This window comes from Haplochromis burtoni, unplaced genomic scaffold (assembly GCF_018398535.1).
Source record: "Haplochromis burtoni strain Fernald_Lab_line unplaced genomic scaffold, NCSU_Asbu1 Contig_110, whole genome shotgun sequence".
NCBI lineage: Eukaryota > Metazoa > Chordata > Actinopteri > Cichliformes > Cichlidae > Haplochromis > Haplochromis burtoni.
Window position 1 is genome coordinate 1,585,818 of NW_024582471.1, and position 24,610 is coordinate 1,610,427.

A 24,610-nucleotide genomic window follows, 5' to 3' on the forward strand; every position below is an offset into this window, starting at 1 on the left:
GAGCTAAGCTAACACAACTTCACAGACGGGCAAAAAACTACAGCGCACACAAAAACAAACTGTACGTGTGTGTGTGTTTTTCCTCCAATAATTAGAAAACGGCACCACAGTTTCAATATAGCATTCTGTTTCAGAATGCGACCGCTGAATAAGTTAGGCCAGTCATAAAATAAATGACGCCAGTCAAAATAGCAGCGAAGTTGCATCTATGTAGGAGTGAATCATTTCAGTTCTTCTGGCTCTTTAGAGGAGCAACACCTCTATTCTGAAGCTCAGTGAAACGAGAGTCCGTACAACAGGCTGCTGTTACACGCAAAACCCCACAAAAACAAATAAAACAAAACAGACTAAAATGAGTACAACTAGTGATGACGAGTACGATTTATATACATATTAATCTGCTTGCTCGCTCAGTGGCTCGTTGGTCTAGGGGTATGATTCTCGCTTAGGGTGCGAGAGGTCCCGGGTTCAAATCCCGGACGAGCCCTCACTTTTTCTTACGTTTATATCATCTCTAATATGCACAACACAGGAAATCCAAAGTAAAGGGCTATTGCACGTAATGAGTATGCAGCTGTATTTTTTTAGTCCCTCAATGTTGCATTCTTATAGTAGTAACAGTATTGCTGCAAGGCAGTGTAACATTTTAACATTTCTAACTTTGAAATAAACTATAGGTCACAGGTTTGGTATTTAGTAAACAAAGAACAAATATGTTTTATTTGAATTCAACTACTCCACCTCTCTCACTAAGAAAATCTAGTGACATTAAAAGTCATGTTACAGTCTTTTAACACTCTTGTGTTCTCCTTATCCCAAAAATAATCATCACTAAGCTGATGATAACCATTATTTCACTGCTGTTCTGTCTGGTTATCATCAGTAGGGATCAAGCATTCATAAACTGGCACACCTCTTTTGATCCACACCTGACAACTGTAACAATTGTAAGTGCTGTCACTTCATTTTCTTTGTGGGAGTTCCCTGAACAGAGAGATTAAATTGCACTTGACTGTAAAAACGTCCTTTCATGCTTTCTTCAGGTGCAAGGGGTGAGTGCTAGACTAAACATGCTGTGCAGTCACACATAAAGAATCCAAAAAGCTTAGAGTGAAGTCTCTGAAAATGGATGTTTTTATTTAAAAAAATTAAATCTGCTCAAATCTCTAATGCTCCATAACTACTTCATGATGCAAATGTGTAAAGATTTTACACCATAAGCTTTTTGTGTGGTTTGCGGCATTTTTGTAGGAACTACCTTCTGCAAACCACACATCACAGCAGATCTCAATACTATCTTGTAATTTTTTCCTTTTGCTCTTACGCTACCCTCATACACATATCACCCTCGACCCTCATTTCCACCCACTTTGCCTTGTCTTTACCTCTCTTTGTGTACTGTCCAAGTATTTAAGCTCATCCACTTTCACCTTTCCATCTGTCTCCCTCTCATTCACACACATGCATTTTGCCTTACTTCGACTGACTTTTATGCCTTCACCTCTCCGGCCTGTCTTCCACCTGCGCCTACTGTCACTACAGATCACAAAGTCATCTGCAAACATCATAGTCCGCATCTATCAACCTGTCCATCACCACTGCAAACAAGAAGCTCAGAACTGATCCCTGATGTAATCCCACCTTCAGCTTGAACCCATCTGTCAATGCACCTCACCACTGTCTCGCTAGCCTCATACATGTTCTCAGCCATGCTCATACTTCTCTGCTACTGCTGACTTCCTCATGTAGCACTACAATTCCTCTCTCAGTACTACTATCATATGCTTTCTCTAGATCGACAAACACACAGTCCAGCACCTTCTGACTTTTCTGTGCTTCTCTATCATCACTCTCAAAGCAAAGCTAACATCCGTTGCGCTCTTTCGCACTATTAAGCTGCACTGCTGCTCACTGATCATCACCCCAGATCATACCTGTCTTTACTACACCACCTTATTCTTGAAAAATCAGTTCACTTCTCCATTCCCCAGGCATTCTCTCATACTCCAAGAATGTTTTAAACAATCTAGTTGAAGTCCCTCTCTCCTAGACATCTGCACCATTTATTCCTGCCTGTGGCTATCTCACTGTACAATCCCTCCATGTAAAACAAATGTACACACTGGGCAACAGCACCTTAATATCAACCATATTTATATATTTATGTAATTTGTGTTATATGGTGGAATTTTTATAATTAGAGTCATTTGTAGCTATTAGTTATATTTTATAACTTTGTAATATACTGTATAATTTTTAAGATTAAATATTTAGTTATTGTTCTTACAGTCTTGGAGAAACTGTGACTGATTCCCTGAGGAAATTATGTAAAGTTTTCCGACTAATACCGCCACAGGTATGTCTTCTGGACCTCCTGCCTTTCCACTCTTCATCGCTGCCCACACTTCCCGATTTGTTATAATTTCTCCATTTATTCTCCTCCCTCAGATGTTCTTCATTCAGCAGCTCCTCAAAGTACTGGTTTCCCAGCACACTCTTCACTTACCCTTAATCAGTCTACATCCTTTCCAGCTCAAAATCTCTGCCTAGCCAATTAATAAAAGTCCTTTTCTCCTTCTGTAGTATCCACAGACATGCACACACACTTTTCTCTTCTAAAATAAGCTAATTCACTAGCAAACAGGTGAACAAAAAAACAGAATCACAAACAACAATACATGCTTCAAATATTGCAATAACTTTATTAAGTGGTATGAATATTTTGTTTAAAAATGCTAAATTGCAGAAACACCATACGTTCACAGTTTGATGAGTTCCCTTTGAATTGCCAACGGTAAGATTTAATTAGAAAAAAAAAAAAAGACAGGGTTTATCATAAACACTAGAAATATGTAATAGAGTATCAAAATCATGCTTAATAAAAACCATTAATTGCCCGTTCAGTCTAATAATGAATTATAAAATATAGATATTAATATTACAATTGTATTTGCAAAGATACAAAAAGAAAAAAAAAACAAACAGAAAAAAAAACAAAAGCACAAACTGCAAAAGGCATCGAGGAGCAAATGCAGATCAGTTGAGCTGCTACATTCGGGGTGTGTGAACGTGTACATGCGAATAAATGGCGGGGTTACACCTTCTTGTATACATGACTAGAAAATGCCAAAAAAAACCAAACAAAAAAAAAAACAAAACAAAAAAAACCCAAGACAACTGCTGAACTGGACACCTTCCAATTAAACCCAAAAGCAAATGTGTGATAGAAAAAAAGAAAAAAAACACAACAGAAAAAACCAAACAAACAAACAAACAAACAAAAAAAACCCCCAAAAAAAACCCCCCCCAACCTGATGTGATTTAAAATGTCTGGCTTTGGGAATGTTAAATAATGTACTCATACATACTATTTATACATACATATATATATATTTATAAAATATATATAAAGTGCACATTGGAGATGTACAAAGGCGCCATTTAAAAAAGATAAAGAGAGAAAGTGTATTGCTCTCCAGCTGTGGAAAATTGTGCTCTAAAAACCTTTATGGCACTTTTAAAAAGAAAGAAGAAGAAGAAAAAAAAAAAAAGGTTTGGCAGCAGAATATCTGCTACAACAATAATCCCTGATTTGACTTTTAGGGGAATGATAAAGTATTAATTGTGTACAAGTTAATTTTCTTTTAAAACAAATGCATGTGTAGAGTGGGCTGGAATATAACTCAACTGCTCCTGAATATAAAAATTACAAAAAAATAAAAAAAAAATAAAAATTAATTTTGTAATTTCCCTGCCTTGCATTTTGCATTTTCTCCCCACCCCGTATCAAAGTGTGACACAATAATAAAAGCTACCTCGGTGTCACGTCACAAACCGAAACACAGTTCATAGATACAAACTCAACATAAGAAATCGGTAAAGACACAATTTCATTGCTTCTACCCTTAAACTGACCGGGTGGTGCCTTTTTCCTCACCGACACATTAATGCCCCTGTGCAGCAACTTTCACATTTCTGAATGAAAACATAAAAACACTTCACTGACTGAAACTGCCCACTAGACTGTTAAAACCCACGAGTACACAAAACCAAGGCTGAGTTGCTTTTAATAAGAGAGTGTATGTACAAGAGAAAGCGAGCGTTAGCAACCTGTCATCACTTCATGATCTGAGCTTGCAGAGGCAGATGAGGTGTGTGGTGTGTTTTTTTTTTTTTTTTTAATTATAGCAGATCCCGAAGGAGGAAGTTGGCACGAGTGTTTTAAAAAGAAAAAGAAAAAGAAAAGCTGAAGCATCTATGACACAATGCACAGTAGGCGTGATAGGATACATTCTGGAAAGTTTCACATTGTATTGGTGTAGCGAGCAAAAAAAATATGTATTTGTAAGTGTGTCCAAGTCCCAAACATTTACTTGAATGCATGTGAAACAAAAAGCTTTAAAGCTGGAGATCATGTTGCGCTGAGAAGCTTGTGAGCATGCCATGTGGCTTGCACAGACTGAACTGCTGTTTTGGTTGTGTAGCCACAAGAGGGCGCTGCTCTCAGGCCAGCTGAGGAGCTGCAAGCAAAAAGAAAAAAAAGTGTCTCGCCCTTCCACAGCTGATCAGAGGTTTGGTTCAGCTACCATATTTCTATAAAAATTAGCTGGTCTTAAATGTGTGAGCTGGCAACCAGCTTTTTCCCCCCCCTCTCTTTGGCTTAATGAGGTGAAAGGGTTTAAACATTAACCCTGAGGAAACATTTCCTCACTCCCTGTCGCAGTCCAGGTAAGGCCAGCCATTTCATTTTAAAGTCAAAGTGGTGTAGTCCAACACTGAACCCAGCACAGAGTTGCATTCAAGTTGCACGGCAGAGGGTTTCACACTAGGAGGTGTCGTTTCTTGTGTAAAGCCAGGTGGTCAGAGCGGGAGAAGCTGCGGTCACAGTCGGGACAGTGGAACGGTTTGACTCCCGTGTGCTTGCGGTAGTGTCTCGTCAGCTCGTCTGAACGGGCGAACTTCCACGTGCAGCCTTCCCAGCTGCACCTGTAGGGTTTCTCCCCTGCAAAGAGAGGAAATTACACAAGGTTTGTTAGAAGATGTCAAAAAGTTTGAGGCTTCTGGAAAAGCACGGCTGGTATATGAATGAAGGCTCACCTGTGTGTGTCCTGCGGTGTGCTTTGAGGTGGGAGCTCTTGGTGTACACTTTGTCGCAGCCGCTGAAGTCACAGCGGTGAATCCTCCGTTTTTTCAGTGTGTCAGGTGAATCAGCAGGGAAAGGGTGCCTTGTGCCCGAGTGGACTATTACTGATGGGTTGTTACCCCTAAAAGAAACACACAAAGGGTAGAAAAAGATTTTAAACGCTGGGGCTTTGTCCATCTTTGTCTAATGTTGCCAGCAGAGGGAGCAAAAGTCCTCTCTTATGACACTGAAACCCACAGTTTAACTTGGCTTCAATGCAATAACAAGTTCTGCCAGGCAGGAAGCTGAAAAACCCGCCTTTTCCAGTCAGCCACACCTTTGCCTTGCCCTGTCAACCTCTGTCAATCAATGTTTATAAATTTATCCTTGACCAACTCCAGGAGACTGAAAACTGTCAAACAGCAGGTGAATCTGCAACACTGTTCCTAGTCAGAGCACATCAAGTCCTGTTTCTTTGTGTGTGCAAACAAACGCACAAAATGTACCAGTTTTACAGTTACAAGAGAGAAGGAGTTGTCTTTCATCACTGTGTGTGTCAGTTGAGAGCAGGTGTCGAGTGCTGAAACATGATTCCACACAGATCAATTCTGCATAAAGGAATGTGCAGAAAATCCCCTAACACACACACACACACACACACACACACACACATATAGTAACTGTACGTACATATTGTTTATGAGGATGTGTGTGTGCTTTGTTGACAAGATGTGATGACACAAAGACGCACCCTCTTTTTTTCCCTTTAGGGTCCAATTATTTCATGTTTGGCACGATGACAAGAGCAGCCTGTAAAGGGAACCGCCCTAACAGCCAAAGTAAAAAAAACGAGGTGTACTTCACAGCACACACACAAGCACGGACATACACTAGCTGCCAGCAAGGGTTGACTATTACATGTGCATCCAACTTGCAATTATTTCTTCTGAGGAAAAACTTATTTTGCAGAGGGGAGGGGACCGGAAGAGGAAGGTAAGAAAGTGCAGGGGAGATGTTGGACAATGAACACAAAGCTTAATAAATCAATCAATCATAATAACAGTAATAATAATGAGGGAGAATGAGGGGAGGAGGAAGCAGAAGAGGAAGAAATAACCCAAACAAAAACAGTAGGAAGAGGAATGAAGGTGGTAACAGGACCCAGATGGCTGGCATGAACTTGTGACGTCTTAGATAAGGAAAGAAAGAAAAGAGCTTCTAATGTGAGGCGTGGCTATTGGGCCTGATGGAAAATAAAAGGAAAATATTCTTCTGTACTTCCCCAGTGGCCGAAACTCTGTTAGTGAGACAAAAGAATAGAACAGACAATAACAAATAGCCAGTGCTCTTCACAGAAGCAAGAATCTAAAGACAAAATAAATAAATAAATTAACATGAAGGAAACAGAACTGTGTCCAGACTCAGGCTGGAGACAGAGCATTTTCTAATGTGTTATCAAGCTGATGATAAAATACATTTGGAAACAAAGTTTGTTTTATGACTTGGAAATGGAGCCAAATTTTAACAATTATGTTCCATCAGAGTGAGATAAGCTCTAAATTTTCGGATATAACCAGTAAGTTCACGTAGTTCGGTCAGTGTTTTTCTTTTTTTCCCCCCCTAGTCACACAAGGCTCTTACTGGCTGTCCGCTAATAAGAACCGCACCGCCCTGATCCCGGGACTGCCCCAGAAACTGACATGGCTCAAACTACAGCGACATGCAAAGAACAGTCATATCTTATGACAGGACTCTCTAATAACAAGACTGTAGGTTGTATTCCATTGCATATGTAATGATCTCGACAACATGCTTTTGTTTTAAACACGCAGAACAAAAGTTCAGATTAGGGAGCAGAGAATAAGAGCTTCGGCAGCAGGGAGTGAGTCAAAAACGCTAGTGAAACAGGGGTGTGGAGTCAGGGGACGTGAAGTGTGTGGCCACCACCACCAGCGTGTGGGTTTTTACATGGAAAACAGAAGGAGCTGTGACAACTCGCTGACCACTGAGTCCACACAAAACTCGCTACAGAGTGTCGTCGTGTTACTTACTCGTACTCGTGTGGCATCGCTCTGACTGATGACTTCTCGTGACTGCTGGGGTCATGAGCGGGTTCAGTCTCGATTTTGATTGGCTTGTGCAGGTCGTGGGTATCACTTCGCGGCTCCAGAGGCTTCGTTGGGTGAACTGGGTAGGGATGAAACAATGCGTGAGCTGACAGTATGATCAGGTCTAAATCACATTCATAATTAATATGTTAACATAAATAAATAAATCAGGCATCTAAGGTCCCCAGAGGATAAATCCTATCAGTGTGGCTTTTTACTTAAAGTTTCTTCTAGCACCATCACGAGGTCAAGTTTAGACTGAAACCTTTCTTCTCAGCCTTTTGGACCAGTCAGGTTTAAACACTTCCACTATATTTTTTGTGTTTTTGCTACTTTAGAAGTCCTTCTAGAAAAGGCCACGGCAAACAAACTGGTAGCCGTATGTTGTGTGTCTGTCTCTGTGACAGATCAAAGACTTCTGCGGATCACAGTGGGAAACAGCTGATTTAAACCCCCCCTCCACAAAAAAGAAAAGGAAAAAAAAAAAGTGCTATTCTAAGAACAGAGGGAATGAAAAACATTTCCTCATTATCACTGATAATTTTTCCATTCTCTCTGCAAAAATCGTTTACTGATAATTTATCAGTAAACGATTTTTGCAAATTTAACAAGAAAATGCCACAAAAGTGATGTGATTTAAATGCAGTAACAACATGAAATGGATACATTTCACGATGACTCCTGCACTGATGTGTTTTTAATGTGATTCTCTAATGACTTCTTGTTTTGTTTTTAGCTTCATGTACAGTTGCAACACAAACACTGAACTGCTCTCACCTATCTTGGGCTCCCAGATCCTGAAATGGTCATCGTCGCTGCTGGCAGGTGAGTTCATCATTATTGGCTGGTTCAGCAAATGTGGTGGGTAATAGGGGAGAATGGGCAGAGGCAGTACGATCTGAGAAACCATGATCTGTGACTTTGGGATGACCCCGGGGCCCCCCGGAGACACAATGGTGGGACATGGAAGGGAGGAAGTGGGCGGCGGGAGAGCGTGGGAGGGTGAGGAGCGCAACTGAGTGTGTGGGGGCGAGTTGCGGGAAGAGGTGCGGCTCGCCGAGCTGTAAGGCGAGGCAGGGGAGCTGCGAGGGGACGCCGGGGTCGACGCAGAGGAGCAGGGAGGGGACTTGGAAGATGAGTGCTTGTTGACAGACAGGTCCACGGGCTCCATCTGGGTGTGTGTCAGCCCGGTCGGGGTGTGAGAGTGGGACAGGGGGTGCATTCTGTAGAAGTGCGGCGGATGGGGGAAGATCACTCCAGGATAGAACGACTGTGAAAGAGAGGATGTAGAGAGAAGAGGAAGCAGTAAAAGGGGGACAAAAGAGCAGAGGGTTAAAAATTTCCATTCTGCTTTGAATGGCAGGGAAAACATGTTTTTGCCACACAAACAATTACAGCCAGCCAAAAAATTAAACACCGCTCTGTTTGAGAGCAGATAACTGTTTTGTCTCAGAATACAGTGTGTGTTCATTAGCCCACTGCCTGGCAGTGTGCGTAGCTATTGTTTGCAAATGTCCACTGTACATTAGCCTGTTTGTCCAGGAAGAGCTGGAATGTGGGAACCAGTCTGTCTAGACACGTATAGGTGCGTGTGTAGTGTGTGTAGGGGTTGCTGTTTGGTATCAAAAACATGATCAGGCATGATAATGCGAGTACACGTACACACACACACGCGCGCACACGCACACACACCTTACCGGCTGAATGTCTGTCTTCGGAGGGTAATCATACATCAGCATGGCTGCACACGCCAGACTCCTGCAGAATACACACATAGCACCAAAAATCAATATACAGGGAAGACATTTACACACTCTTGATAATAATTTACTTTATGCACCAATGCAACATTGTAGAAACACTTAAAACTTATTCAAACATTTGTCACCTCTCTACTTAAAGTACTGAAAGCAAAAGGACACATCCTTCAGATAATGCACCTCTATCACACTCCCCTGTGTGAGTATAAGTGACCCCCCAAAAAAAGAAAAACACAAAAACAAAACAAAAACGGTAGAGAACCTAAATCTGAGGTCATAATTAATGGTCAGAATAAAGTAGAAGAATAATTCTGTCAAATTTTTCTTTTAGTTTAAAATTTTAAATATAGCCATGTGCAAACAGTCTCAACATGAATGCTAACGAGCAACTACAGCTGCAGACTTTGCTTTGTCTGCTGCCTGACTGACAAAACTCCAACCACTGCAGCTTGTCCTCCTCTACAGGAGGGTGGACCATGCTGCACCACGGGCTTAAAGTCCATCTGCCAGGCACTTGGCCAGCAAGCCCAAGTCTGGCATCAAGGTGGAGTGCTTTCTGACTTTGTCATGCCCCTCACCCAGGGCCAATTTGCCTTGGGAGACCCTACCAGGGGCATGCTGCTCGGGGCAGAGTGGCTCTGACCACAAGATCCATCTTGTGGTCAGAGCGCCTGAAAACAGATAAGCAGATACCCTTAGTTACATATAGCCCCAACGTCCACCTTGTTCATGTATCTTCTTCTTATGGCAAGACACTGCCACACCAAAACACACATTTTGTGACGTAATGAAAAATAAATCACATTAAGTAGAGGGAATGATGTGACAGGGTCTGTATTTAAGTAAAGGAGACCGCGAGGGCACGATCAACGTTGGTTCAGCCCCAGACATATTTTTTTCTGTCAAACTTGACACATCATCTCCTCTTTTTTCACCGCTCAGTCATGGTTTCAAACAGGTACTCTGCGTTTGACAGATAGCGCTGCCGATGTCAATCAAAAACACTCGACATTCAGACTTGTGAATTAAAGGGACTGGGTTTTTTTTTTTTTTTTTTTTTTCTTAAAACGGAGAACTGCAATCGGTTGCAGGTGTGATGCAGCTAGAAACTGCCCTGGTACTAGAAATGGGTACAGCACACACACACACACACACACACACACACACACACGCACACACACGCACACACACACACACGCACCGAGTATTTTGGATCAAAAGCGTGTGAGGTTTCAAAGGTGTTTCCAGTTACCTTGGCTTTGAATGGCCAGGTGCAGCTGGGATGACTCTGCTTGTGCTACATGAGGGTGTTTATTAGCTTCTTTGTGTGCTTGTGTGTGTGTGCGTCTGCTGGTGCATTAAGGCAACATGAACTGTCAAAGAATGTACCCTGAGGCAGTCTCTGTGTGTGTGACCTGATTAAAGTCCACAGTCTGAAGACAAGTTAGCCTTTAATTATTAACAAATGGGCAAGAACAAGTCATTACACCCTAGCGCACACATATAGGAATGCACACACACACACACACACAGTCCAGATGGGGAGCAGACCAATGGTGAAGCAGGATGCTCACTAGCTGGCTCAGGAAGGGTGTGAACATGACGACTGAAGCCTCACCCTTTGCCCGGCTCCAAAGAAACAAAGAGCCTACCGTCAGGTGGGAACTGGGTGTGTTTTGAGGGCGTGTTTTCTAATCCGGGTTTGTACTGTACTGTAGTTCAACTTGAGGTCAAGCAGTTGTTCTATTGTCATTGTAAATCACACATTAAGGTGACAATGAGACCAAGTATGAAACACAAACGGATTCTGAATTCGGAAAAAAGGAAGAAAAACAAAATCACTGACAAAAACCCCCAAAAGAAGAACAGATTAAGGAAAAGAAAGCAGCAAATACCTGCTGTGTATAAAAGAAGCAGAAGGTCTGCCAGAAACAAACACACACAATAAACAAAATCCCATCTGGGAACAAGGTGTCACTGATGAAAAACATTAGAAACCGCGACCAGAAAATCTTCTGGTCCCAAACGTCACAAACATGCACGACAATGTCGCAAAGTCCAAGATGACATTTTAAAATAGTTATTGTCTCATGCCACGTCCACATCACCACAATATTAAGCAAACCTTATTTTCCTTGTTTTTATTTTTCCTTTATACTTACTGTAGATTTGTAATTCTATACCAGTTAAGTTGTCAGTTATATCCTGTTATATACAAACTACATAGATGTACTTAGTGGAAGAAGCTCCTTTCAGCTGCTTGTTAAGCAGTTGCCACAGCAGATGGATCTGCATGTTTGACTTGGCACAGGTTTTATACCGGATGCCGTTCCTGACGTAACCCTCCTATTTAGCCGAGCTCTGGACTGACACTCGCGTGCGTGAGGCTGAGTTCGTGTCTCCTCCGGATCTTGAGCAGACGATCACAAAGCCAGGTTTCAGTGATTAGCGTCACTATCAGTACCTCACCAAATGTGTAAGGTCACCAAAGTCTAATCGGTTCATCCCCGAGTACAAGTCTATGTTTGTGCCAAATGTGACAAAATCTCCTTCAGGTGTTCTTCGGATATCATCGGGGGCCACGGTACCCTCAATCTTTGCCAATTCTAATCAGTAAATCCTTGAATCCAAGTGAACATTTGAGCCAAATTTGGAGAAATTCCCTCAAGGCGCTCAAGAGATATTTAATTTATGAGAATGGATCGGAAAACTGGAAAATGTTATGCTGTCACTAGTGCAAGGCAGGCACGAGTAACTCAGAGGCTCCTTTAGGCTCTGTCATACAGGAAGTGTTAATTATCTTTTGACTTTAGGGCTGGGCAGGTGTGGGCTGTGTACGCCTGTAAGTGAGAACATGTATATTCACAAACAAAGTGTTCAGAGCCTCACTTATCTGGCTTCATCTCTCACTGAACAACATATGCATCGCTCAGTGCATGTTAAATTCTTTGAAAGAATGCGTGCAGTGACAGGAACATGCTGTTCTCAGAGTTCACCTGTCATACATAGTCTTGCATTTCCCCTTTTATTAACACTTTTGCACGACAGATGTGAAAACAAGTTCTTGGCAGCTGGTTAGTTGGCCACAGGTACGAATAAACGCAGGGGAGAATTTGGCCGATGGTGTCAGAGCACGGTGTCGTGCAGCAGGGACGGCAAATAATTCACGTTATTTGCTTCAATCCAAAGACAGGCGTGTGCCTAGTGGTTGGGTTTTACCACACAGGAAAATGAACAGAAAGGAGTCATCAGATAACGTGTGACAGCAGGATGGCAAGCAAAGGAGGGAGAAACTTTCCCTCTGGGTGTCTCATGAAAGAATAAGCACAATGAGTCGCACAAATGTAACAATCACAGGAAAGAAATTTCACTCAGCCGTGCAGCATCTTCCTCAGTGGCCACAAGGCCTCAGCAGATTAGAGATAAACTGCAGCTGGAGCAGCATTTCTGATAACTGAATTAACCGTTTAAGAAGTTCCCACAGGAATCCCCCCCCCAAAAAAAACCCAAAAACAAAACAAAACAAAAAAAAAAACAAACCAAAAACATATTCCATGAAAATGTGAAGAGTTCTTTCTTATAAGACATTAACCTGAATATCTTTGGTTTAATTAATTTGGATATTTTCCTATTACTTGTTTCTACGCAGCAGCAGGCTGATTGCATTTGTCATAGCTCTCACTAGACTGTGCTCTTATTTTCTATGAAATTGAACTGACATACTCAAGGACAGGAATTAGTCAGCACTCTTTTCCTTTATTGCCTTTCCAGGTAAAAACAGACAAACAAACCAAACTCCTGCATCATCACGATAAATAAGTCGCCCTACTTGGGCTAGGTTTTTTTTCTGCTACTGGGTTTGAGTTTGTGCATGTCCGCAAATATTGTCCTTCTAGGTCAGTGGAACTACTGTGTATTCAGCCCCAACCCACTCTGCAACCACCTTCTACACCCCTCTATTGTGTCTCCACCCCTGGACTCTTCTCCACTCGCTCCCCAGCAATCGCTCATGTCTTTACTACTGTATTTATCTGAACCGCACACCACCCCACACTCTTATTCTCTCCCCCTCTGTGAATGTTATAAAACAACATGACTGAAGGGGAAAATATTGTGGCTTGGACTCCCTGGCCCCCCACACACACACACACACACACACACACACATTTCTGCTAGCTCAACAGAATACACACACTAAATCACTAAAAGGACTAAATTATTACAGACACGCACACATACTGGAACACACGCAGACAAAAGCTGGCCGGCACACACAAAGTCTCTCTCTAATGGCAACAGGCTGGAGATGATGAGATCACCAGAGAGACCAAAAACCTCCAGACAACATCTTTGTCCAAGAACATGCCACAATACACTCACACACATTTTCAGCCTAGCGTCTTCTAGCCTCTTTACCCCCTCTTCACTTAAGTCATTCTCACCTTGTGATAGTCCTGTAATGCTTCATGTCGCGATATCAGTCGACTCAAGGAGAACCTCACATACAAACTCACTACCTATTCACACTCTTCAGGAAAGGCGCCCATTAGTCTTAATTTAACATCCTAATTGCATGACTCATCCAGGTACTCATCCAATACTATTCCAACATTTAACTTTTCCCTTTCCTGACCTCTCCCTAAAGTACTCTCACTTCTTCTGTTGCCCCTCACTCATTCCAATTTATTCCCTCTTTCAAGCTCTCACTCCCAAGTGTAGCCCCTTGCTCCCTGCTTTCAACCCTTACCTCACTTCCTGCTCATGACTCCCCTAATAACCCAGCACATGCTCCAATTTTGACTCCTCTCGCTTTAAGGCCCTTGCTTACCCCCAACCTCCCCCCCCCATTCCTCTTATTTTGGCTTCCCATTCCCTCATCTGAGCCACGCAGCCCACTTCTCGTATTTTTACGCCCCCAAAGACACATGCACACACACACACACGGGCATGTAGTCACCCTGAGCTCCTCTCAACTAGACTATGAGGCTGCAGGCCTTGGGGGGGGGGGGGGGGGGGGGGGAGCCAGAGGGGGCCATCAGCAGGGGAGAGGAAACAGGATCCATCATCTCAGAAACACACATTTAAAGACACACCAGACTCATCTGGTCGCGAGGCTCAAACACTGACAGAGACACACACGCGCACCTCAAGTCGAACTTGACGGGGTGCGCGAGAGAGTGCGCAGCGTTTTGAGGCTTTCCAGACAACTGAGGACAGAGGGAAGGAGAGAACAAGAGAAGAGGGAGAGAAGCGGAAGCCCTTAGAGTTTAGTCTGACTGTTATTATTTCCACACTGCGTGATGGGTCGGGGGGTGTACAGAGGAGAAGGAGGTGGAGGAGGAGGAAGAGGAGAGCGAAGCCAAAAGGGGGGTGCTGCTGCAGGGGGCCTGCGGTTTCCTGTTTGACTCCACACACACATATTACACCTCCCTAGTCTGAGAGAAGAGAGGTGGGGTGGGGGGCTGGAAGGAGAGAAAGGGCAAAGAAAACAGCCGCTCTGACCAAACTATGTCAAAATGGAAGTGGAAAGAACAGGGCAGAGAGAGAAATGGGGAAGAAAATGAAGTGGGTTTCAACCAAAATATGACAAAACTTCAATGAACCTCAAACATGGGGGGGGTGGGGGGCAGTAAAGAAGGAGCTACACAGTCACAGTGGCTCAATCCAGTGGTTTGAACACACAAGTGTTCGGTGTGTGTTTGTGCTCTAACGTGGCTGTGTTTAAGCATCCGTGTCCTGTCACTCTGCAAACTTGTGCAACTAGTCACAGCTTTTCACGTTTATGGCCGCCTGTGGAGCAGCGTGTCCTTATTTCCTCAACTTCTCATGGAGAATCACCAACTACTCAACATCCACCCGTTTAATGTTTAGCCCTAATGTTCCCTAGCACATGCCCTTTGAGCAGAGTGTGCGCGCGTGCATATGTGCGTGCGTGTGTACACACAGTCTTGCGCATTTTGTTCCACCAGATAACATCAGCATGTTGATTCAGGAAAAAAGGCGTAGGGATGGGTGGAGTATTTGGGGCGTGTGTGCGTGTTTGTGCTGCACTAATGCCAGACAAATAAACAGGTAATACACAAACGGAACAGCGACTCATCCGTGTTTTTCTGCTCTACAGTGAAACAAAAGTACAAACTTCAGGCAACAGGGAGGGGAGAGATGTCGCCCTCATTCCACCCATCCACCCCCCACATCTCACTCCCTCTCTCCTCCCGTCTTTCTCTCTCTCTCTCTCTCCAGGCTCTAAACAGGATAAGGGCTTCATATGCCAAGTGGAATGCGTGACGCAAGCCTCAGCCTTGAAACAAAGCACAGGAAACGGGGAGAGACAGAGAAACACAGAGGGAGAGTACAGGGAGAGATGTGTATTGTAAAGAATGCAGTGACACAACAGGACTGAAACAACATCTCAGGTGTGACAGTTTGGGAAAAAACAAACACTCAGATGCCCTCTCCTTCACCCTCACCCACACACACCTGTCACATATTTTCCCATCTGTAACTGAACTCAGCAAAATCTGAGGCTCGTCTTTCAAATCACTGCTCTATTCTGCATCAACGTCAGCCTCTACAGTTTCACAATCTGACCTATGAATAAATGAGTCATGTGCGCAATAAACAACAATAAATATGATAGTCCTTATGATTCATTTCACTTGATGAGCCCAGCAAACACCCATTTCTCAAAATGTTGCCGTTTTCCTTATATGGAAATATTTCTTCCCCCCAACTCACATATAAAAAAAAAAAAAAAAAAAAAAAAGTGAATCCATTTTTAAATAATCTAAAATGTACTTCTCAAAACTTACTAAAATGTAACAGAATAAAAAAAAAAGGTAGTAATTAGTAGATAAAAAGGATCCCCAAGTAATAACTTTACTATAATCTACATTTATACAACAAAGAAATAACGCATTGTGTTATTTAATGACGGGGGGGGAAAGACACATACACAAATAAACCCACATTTATGTTAATTAACAACAGCCTTAGTTTTTAAAAGGCTCTGAAAACCCAAAATAGCATCGTCTCCCCGTGACTTGTAACAGCCTAAAGTCGGGTTACATAAGTTACAGCCAGTGTTGAGCTCATTAATCATTAATCAATAAATTAAGAAGAGTAACGTTCACCACTGTCAGTGTTATAGGAAGATAAATTAAGCAAACATGCTGATTTGAAGGCACGGAACAGAAAACAGCTGTGAGTAATTAACTAATTAATTAATCAAACCTCAAATTACGCACGAGCCGTCTGTTCTCATTAAAACCCCGACCCGCAAATTTAATTTATGGACTACTTCTCCCTGCTGTAATCCATTAGGAATAATAGTCAATCCCACTACCACATCCAGCTTTTATTAAAAGACCACGTTGCAATTACTGACTTCCGATAGGAAAATTAGACCGTGCCGGGGTCAGCCTGTGAGGCAGCCCGGCGGACACAATGCTGTCAAGAAGTCACCGAGTCAGACTTACCTCTCAGATGGGGTATACGGTCTGTTCCTGCAAGGAGAGACGGTGGTTTCGCGGCTGCCTTGCTGAAAGGCACAGGTTCCCTTCCCAGGGAGAAACTCAATTAGACTCTCCGCTGAAAAGGTGACGCAGGCGACGCTCGGTCCTCCGCTGTGTCACTGACATCAAGGAAAAAACAACAACAAGACGGTTCTGTGATCGATGGCTCCGTAAAACTTCCCCAAGTTACGAAACTCCTCTGTGTATGTGTGCCTCACTGTGGCAGAGCATTTGTGTGAGTCCGCTTTTGTCGTTCACAAACCGCTGCCGTCACATGACCCGCCGTCTGTTCTCCGTGGGGTCTGGCCGCTGGGCGGGACCGGGGCGGGGTGGTCCAGATTATCTATGTGTGTTTCTCTCTCTGTGTGTGTAATGCTAATTTCAAGTTTTAAACGCAAACAAACAACAATGTGATATGATTATGACGCTCCTACTACAACCTGAATGTATCTGGATAATTTTATATAAGACTGAATAGCGTATTTTTCAGAAATGGACAGAATAGAAACAAGTGAAAGAAACAGCCTATTAAGAAAAGATCTTAATAGGCAAAACTGTACTTTGAAAGAACATATTTTTATTTATAATTAAAAGTACAAAAATATCAAAATCCTTAAAGTATGAAACTTAATTGTAAACTGAAAGACTTTTTCCAGCTATCAGTTAAATATTATTTTTCTTAGTATATAAAGCTTTTCCACTATTACAAGTTTCATTTCATTATATTTTCATGATCTAATTTTATTTTATTTTATTACTAATTTAGGTTCTTACCATCTCTGAGCATTTGTCCTGTATTAGCTTTGTGCTTTTATTTTGTAGGGGATGCGAAAAGCAGAAGACCTGAGACTGCACCCTAAACTAACCCCACAAACAAAAACTGCAAAGCCCAATTTGATGTTGTCACAACTTTGCTCTGTTGTTGCAAAACACCCCATCACAATAGAGTTTCCTCAGTGTTGCAGCATGTTGTATTTAACTAATTGATGTAGGGATGCATGATGTGATATCGATATCACTTATCGATTCTCATTGAGTTATCATTGGTTTTTTAAGGTCACCACCATTGCTAAGTAGCAATAAAGAAATTACATTCATGTGAATTAATTTTATGCTGTGGGTCAAATGTTTGTGCATGTTTGTTGTGATAAGTGTTGGAGTCTTACTCAAAAAATAATTATTACGCATATTACACAGAACACTCTTCTTAAAAAATAATGCAGTAGCTACTTAATGACTTAATTTTCAAAGATGAAAATCAGCACAAAAAAGCGATTGTCACAGTGATTCTGCTTTAGAAACGTGAACAGGTAAAAAGTGAGACTGCAGCCTGACTGCTTATCTGCTTGTTACCCGTTGAAGTTCAGGGTCTGGCTGCTGGGGTCAGCATTCACTCAGCTTTCCCTCTGGGTTCTTGGCTAGCTTAGCATTAGCATGCTATCTGTGCAGATGCTTGCAAAAAACAAAGTTGTGTTAGCAGCATAATGCGGTTGTTTCTGTCCTGAATGCAGTTTTCCACTTTACCATTTATCTCGTCCTTTTGTGCAATAATAATAAAATAAATGTCCATATCCATGCTCTAGACTGTGTTGCTATTTTCCTCCTCTCACAGTTAAGCTGAAATCAGATGACTAGCACAAGCGCAAAAACTGCTAAGCGGGATCAATAGGCAGGTAGACTAACTCCAAGGAATTGGACTACTGGTTCTCGATTCCCATCCCTAAATACATGTTTATCTTACCAAAGGTGAGGCATTATTATTATTATTATTATTATTATTATTATTATTATTATTATTATTATTATTATATAAATTGTAACGTCTTTAGACTGTATTACAACATATTTAAAGAGCTTGGTATTACATTACTTCTGTATCTTGACTATAATTTGATCATAAGAAACCGCTAATATTTCACTTCCACAAGCTATAGTTGTGCTTGTTGTGAAAGCCTATCTCAACTTTTTGTTTTTCTGAAAACATACTCTATAAAAGTCCTAAAATGTAAATGCGTCTTCTTTTTGCACATGCTTCACAGTTACAAGAGTATAAAACATAATGCGCAGTTTAAAAATATGATCTAAGGTGTAGTTAGTAATAAAGTTTTTTTCAATATTCCACTTAATTGGGACTTACATGGAAACAGCTGTCCTGATAATAATAACGATAACAAAAATATTAAGTATAAACTAGCAGGAAAGGCGAAAGGTATGACACTATTCTAAGGCAAAACTAGAGATGCTGGAAAAGTTCTACAATTCCTTCTTTGTCTCCACTCCTCTAGGGTCATGAAAATCAGCATGGCCAATCAACAAGCAGCAACAAAAACATAAAAATACAACCTCATTGGTGATGGTAATAAAGATTTACTGACTCCTCTATATTTTGTTTCCAAGACTTTCTTGTATTTTTTAAAGTGAGCTTGTTTTCCAGGTTTTCTGAAGGCCTTTCAAAGTTTTTCCTTGGACACTGGCTTCTTTTTCACTTGATTTTAGTTCAGTCCTTGTACCTGATCATTTTCAGGGAACTTTTGTTTAAGCCACTTGACACAACACTGACCTATGAATCATTCCAGGCACATATGCTGTAAAACAAAAGATGAACCACATAACAAACAATTTAGCAAGAAACCAAGTTTAAATGATATCTTTAGAAACTCTGTTACTAGCCCATCACAAAAACACATGGTTTGTTCCTGTTTCTTTGGTTGAATCTATGAAAAAAAACCCAACAGGGTGATTTCTAAGGAGCTGTTTACAGAAAAGTTGACATGTCCCAGCAGGTTGCGTAGTGCGTCCTTAAAAAATCTGAAGAAACTGAACAAGTGTACGCCTAAAAACTATCTACAGCAGATGAACAGTAAGGGAGTCATTATCCTTAAAAAAATCCAGCAAAGACCTGACGCGGGACATGAGAGATGCGTCTGGCCCTTCTGTCGATCGATTTACCGTTCAGTGAAATGGTCTCAATAGAAGGGTGGCTGTCAAGAATCCATTGTAATGAAGGGAAACATGACAAAAATGCTGAGGTATACTAGATTACAAAAGAACTTGACTGAAAATTAAGTGCTTGTGGTTCAAAACATCAATATCAATGGGGTAAGTCAGGAGAGAGTTAAGGTTAGTGCACACAAAACACGGTGGAAGCTCTGTCATGCTTTGAGCTGCATTTCAGCCAGTGGTGTTGGAGAGCTTGTCAAAATTAATGGAATTATGAGCACTGTAGTGCCATCAGATCCAACATGGAACAGCACCTGGAAAGCATCTGACAGTGACTTTAGTTTTTAGTGTGACAATAATTCACAGTAAGTGGTGTGTGCATTTTAAGAATGAATCCAATGCTGATTTAAAATTAGACATTATCATTAACATAAAGACCTTCCAGCAAAATTTGTGTTTGTTAATTTCCTTGCTTTTACATCACTTTTTTTTGGCATACTGGCATCTTAAGTGGAAGGGTTTAAATTGGATTTAGATAACATGAGCATTTTGTGTGTAAGCTAAACACTGGGCGATTATATATATATATATATATATATATATATATATATATATATATATATATATATATATATATATACATATATATATATATACATATATATATAATAAATATATATATATGTGTGTTTGTGTGTGTGTGTATATGTATATGTGTGTGTGTGTGTGTGTGTGTGTAATTCATATATTATGAAATATATATTTATTGTGGAATATACATATATTTATGTATAGATTAAAGATTAGAAATGGAAATAATCCAATTGACTCCGGTCTTGTGTGCGCGCGCACATGCATATAGGAGGAAGACAATAGCCTGGGTTTGGCAAGGAACAAGCTCTTCCCAAAAGGAAGAAGAAAAATGTTTACGTAAGATGAGAGGGGTGGAGCTGCAGAGCAGAGCATAAGACTGAAATTAATTGGTTTCAATTGGAAAATTCTTCTATCAATGACAGAAAATGCAAATCTTTGACTGGCTGCCAAGTGCATATAAATTTAAGCCACAGTCGATGTCAATAGATTAGCTGTTTGTGTTAAACTGCAATGTGCCAACAACACCTACACTTGACACTTTCATTTCCAAATAAAGACCTTTACACTATATTTGAGGTATTTAAGGTAACGCTAAATAAATCTTGTGGAACCCACTGAGTATCGGCACAAACAGAAACTCAAAGATCTAAACAATGAGCCCTGATTTGTTTTACTACCTGAACAGTATAGTGACCCTGGAAGTTTTCAATAATATTTAAAAGTTATTTAAATAGAATATTGTTAATTCCCTATGGTTATTCACCAGATGCATATATATACATATATAGTTTTTTAAAACTAGTTTTTCAGTAAGCGCACTGCCCTCTGTTTCACATTCTGAGCTCATTTATCAAAGCCCAACTGTGGATAAATGAAATGTAGCGTAGTGCATTCTTTCCATTCGTCCAAGCAATGGTGGTAATTTGACAATCCTCGATCTAGATTTATCTTCCAGGTCAGACACATTTCAGATAGCTTCCCAGGAATTCAGAGGTAAAGCTGATTGTGTAACCAGCTTGCTTTCATCAAGCCAAGAGAAATACTCGGTGTGTAACCTACTGTACATCACAGATGTGTCAAAAGAAATATCCTTCAAAGTGCAAAATGTATTTCACTACTACAAACTATCCATGTAACGTGACCTCTTCTCCACTAACTAACAAACACTGCTAGCACAAACGTAACTGTTTCCCCTATGAAAACGACATTCGACAACCTCCCCTGTTCCCTTAATGAACAAGTATATATGTCAATAAAGATGTGGTTCAACCAGCATTAGGGTCCGGGTACTCTTTTTCAAGAGTAGCCTTGGTAAGACCAAAAACTGCTCAGTTCAGAAATGAGAAACAAACGTTGCTCCTGGTAGGCATCCAAGGAGGAAAGAGTTAAAACAAATAGAAAGATGAATCATCCTGAGAGTGAAACTTTATCAGCATCTATGTGTTTTTTTTCTTTAGAAATCTTTGATTCTCCATTTCATTTGCATCTACAGTGTACACTTTGAATAAGGTAAAACAGTTCAACACCACAACCGGAATGAGTGTTACGCGGATGATCAGGTGGCAGGTGTCTTTCATTAGGTTTTTCTCAGTCCTAATCTCAGTAATCCTCAGTGTCACTGTGATATGCACTTGTAACAAAGCACTCCAGTTGTTGATTAGAGTGTGTTTTTAAAATTTTAATAGGCTCTTTCATTATCAGAAATGCGATACTTTATATTTTGGCCTCACGCCTCATATTTCTTTTGATTGATCAGTTTTCTAAGACAGCTCTTAGTGTGGTTTACAAAATCACACTTTTTTCCACCACTTTTTCCATCACATCTCTATTTTATATGCTTTGCTCTCATAAATGCGTTTGCCTGTACTCATTTTTAAAGAGTTCAGCAGAATTAGCGACACGGAGCAAAGGATTATAAAGTTTGTCTTGTAAACAAAGAAGTTGTAATGCGCACACACTGTGACATCTGTCATCACTTCTGTCATCCATGATCTATGCGCTATGCATTGAGGCAAGGCATAGCTGATATGACAATTTATGTTTTATGGATGGTTTCTGTATTTGTTATAGTGCAAGGCTTTCAAGTCTGAACACACATCCGCATACGCTCACCCAGCTCTCTCAGCATGATGTCAAGTGGCGCATCAGACATGATGGTGGCTTACAGCGCAGGTCAGGCAGGATGAGCTGTTGTAAGTGTGTTCCTGAATCAAAAGTGACTTAGGGAAAAGTAGGTGTGTTTGACTCCACAACCTACTCTAAAACGGAAACTGTGGAATTTGTTTGCAACACATTCATGTGGCATTCATAAGACATCTTCTTCCAAATAACACTAGACCAGATCTTCTGATTTGTAATCTTTATAATTTTCTATATTTGAAAATTTACACACCTTTAGACCGCTGTGTCACAAAGGCACTGCGCATGGCGAGTTCCGCACATGACGGGATCTTCTGTGCAAACTGCCAATGCAAATACTGCTTGGAACAAGTTTTCCACCTCTGCATCAGTCTACAGGAAATTGTCAAAGAGGGGCAACAGCTCGATTTGTAATCGTTCCTTCTCAATCTTTGTTTTTGGTCACAGCAATCAAAACTAAAACATCAAGTTCAGATGCATTTACACAAATACATACATATCAGATGGGGAACTTGAAGGGAACCTGTTTGTTTATTCTTCAAAAGAATCCATCTATCTGTTGTGGAGTCAGCGTAGAACTCCAGCTACTAGAAAGTTACTAGACACATTTGATTTTTTTTTCTTTTTTTAAGTAGTAGGAAGTAAAAAAATAAAAAAATAAAATCTCAACAAAAATTATATAACACTTTTATAAAACGGTATCTCAAAGTTGCTTTGGAGAGGGATTTTTTTAAATGATAGACACATTATTTTTAATAAGTTCTTTCTTTAAACCACATTCTTTAAGTCTTTGTTCTGATTAAGATTTTGTTGCTTCCATTAATCTACAGCCACATTCTTCATTTCTTGTTTACTTCTCGTGTCTCTTGTGTTTCAGCATTCCTGCATGACAATGGATTCTTTATGTGAAACTACGCTGCATATATCCCATGTTGTATCTGCAAGCAGACACACTAGCACTTAAGCAACCTGCAGCCTTTATTGTAAATGCAAACATTTATTTTATCCGTAAAAGTTGAGCAATATGACGGAGATTTAAAATCTTTTATTTGAATGAATGTCCAGTTCAGTCAGTCATTTATAAAAGGTTTTATGTAACTTTTAGTTAGAAAAAAAAGTGTTGCATAGTGAAAATGCACATACCACATACCAAAAAGTAATCTGTGGCTTTTCACTGGAAGTATTACTTGACATGCCTCTCTTTGCCCCGCCCTTAGGTTGCAAATCCTCCCCCAAATTCCTAGGAAATATACTGACAACGTGACCTCACTGGTCTCGATGGAAACGACTTCCCATACAATTCTGAATGCATATATTGTGTGCATCATCCATATCAACAGCAGCTTAAGTAAGCGCAAAGGCCAGGCTCAATGGTCCTGACAGCATGCTGTCATCTTGAAGTGATAAGATAATGAAAAAGCTATTTTAGTCAATGACATGCCCCAGGTGTTAGATTCACAAACACAGACTTTGACTGCTTTATGTTTCTTGCTTTCTTATTGACTGATCACAATGTGAAGCAATTTTGTTAATGAAACCAAATGAAATGCACTAAACATATAACAGTAATAATAATAATAATACATGATTACTGTACTTTCAACATTACTGTTAGAAAACAAGTACAAATAAGAGCAGCAGTTTGCTTCGGGCACAAATACATGGCTTAAATCTGTGCTTTCAGTGAAACTAGCACTTGGACCACAATCTGTGAAAGTTCATCAGTTCGACCAGTAAGTTTCTGTGGTTTGACTGGAGTAAGAAAAACACAAACCAAAAGAGTACAGAGATTCTGCCTCTAAATTTGTGTCACACTAAAAAAAAAAACAGTTAAAAAAAATTCCCACTGAGGTGGAAAAATTGAGATCCACAGCGTTTACCTTGTCAATTACATTGTGTGTGTGTTTGTGTTTGAAAAAGGGGTACTTGCCTGTCTTTAACTGAAGATGTGTCATTGTTCAGGTTTCGGGTATTTAAAAAAGGGAAATCAGTCAGCAGATACTCTCTGTCCATCGTGGGTGTGGGAGTATACCACGCAAACGGTTTTAGGTGTGATATCATATTATTTTTCTGAAGAAAAGGCAGAGTGGGATTTTCTCTGTTGAGCCGCACCAACAAAGCTGGTCTCAGTTGGAGGATATTTGATCCTGTATGACGGGCACAGAAAAAATGTTCCACATAAAGCATGTTACAACAGAATCATTAATAATGTCATTCATTTCTAAAATTTGCTGAATGAGGCTTCAGTGAAGACTTGACACAATATTAATTGCATAAAGCTCTAATTATTCAATTTGTTTACTTTTTTTCTTTACTTAAATAATTCAAGTAATGCGATGAGACATCAGTGGAAAAATAGTGATTGATTGATTGATTGATTGATTGATTGATTGATTGATTGATTGATTGATTGATTGATTGATTGATTGATTG

General features: G+C 40.6%; 1 protein-coding gene and 1 non-coding gene across 3 annotated transcripts; one reads left to right on the top strand and one right to left on the bottom strand.

Moving 5' to 3' along the window:
- Positions 1-415: 415 nt before the first annotated feature.
- trnap-agg lies at positions 416-487 on the top strand. The gene has a single exon. It is a non-coding gene; the product is annotated as a tRNA-Pro (tRNA).
- Positions 488-2,677: 2,190 nt separating this feature from the next.
- Positions 2,678-16,801, bottom strand: klf3 (Kruppel-like factor 3 (basic)). Of its 2 annotated transcripts, none has more exons than XM_005928312.3 (6): positions 16,469-16,801; positions 8,928-8,988; positions 8,008-8,500; positions 7,174-7,309; positions 5,098-5,264; positions 2,678-5,002 (listed from the first exon to the last, which is right to left on the bottom strand). In XM_005928312.3, exons 2-6 carry the CDS (start codon positions 8,967-8,969, stop codon positions 4,821-4,823), a joined length of 1,020 nt encoding a protein of 339 aa, XP_005928374.1. In that variant the 5' UTR covers positions 8,970-8,988; positions 16,469-16,801; the 3' UTR covers positions 2,678-4,820. The 2 variants fall into 2 exon arrangements, with proteins under 2 accessions (XP_005928374.1, XP_014190986.1); XM_014335500.2 differs by having other exon boundaries at positions 8,923-8,988.
- Between the last annotated feature and the right edge of the window lie 7,809 nt (positions 16,802-24,610).

Excerpts from the sequence above, each read along its gene's own strand:
- klf3 (XM_005928312.3), bottom strand. The coding sequence starts at position 8,969 with ATGCTGATGTATGATTACCCTCCGAAGACAGACATTCAGCCG. Across the intron at positions 5,265-7,173 it reads GCGATGCCACACGAGTACGA|GGGTAACAACCCATCAGTAA; the intron begins GTAAGTAACACG and ends TGTTTCTTTTAG. Across the intron at positions 5,003-5,097 it reads ACACCGCAGGACACACACAG|GGGAGAAACCCTACAGGTGC; the intron begins GTGAGCCTTCAT and ends CTCTCTTTGCAG.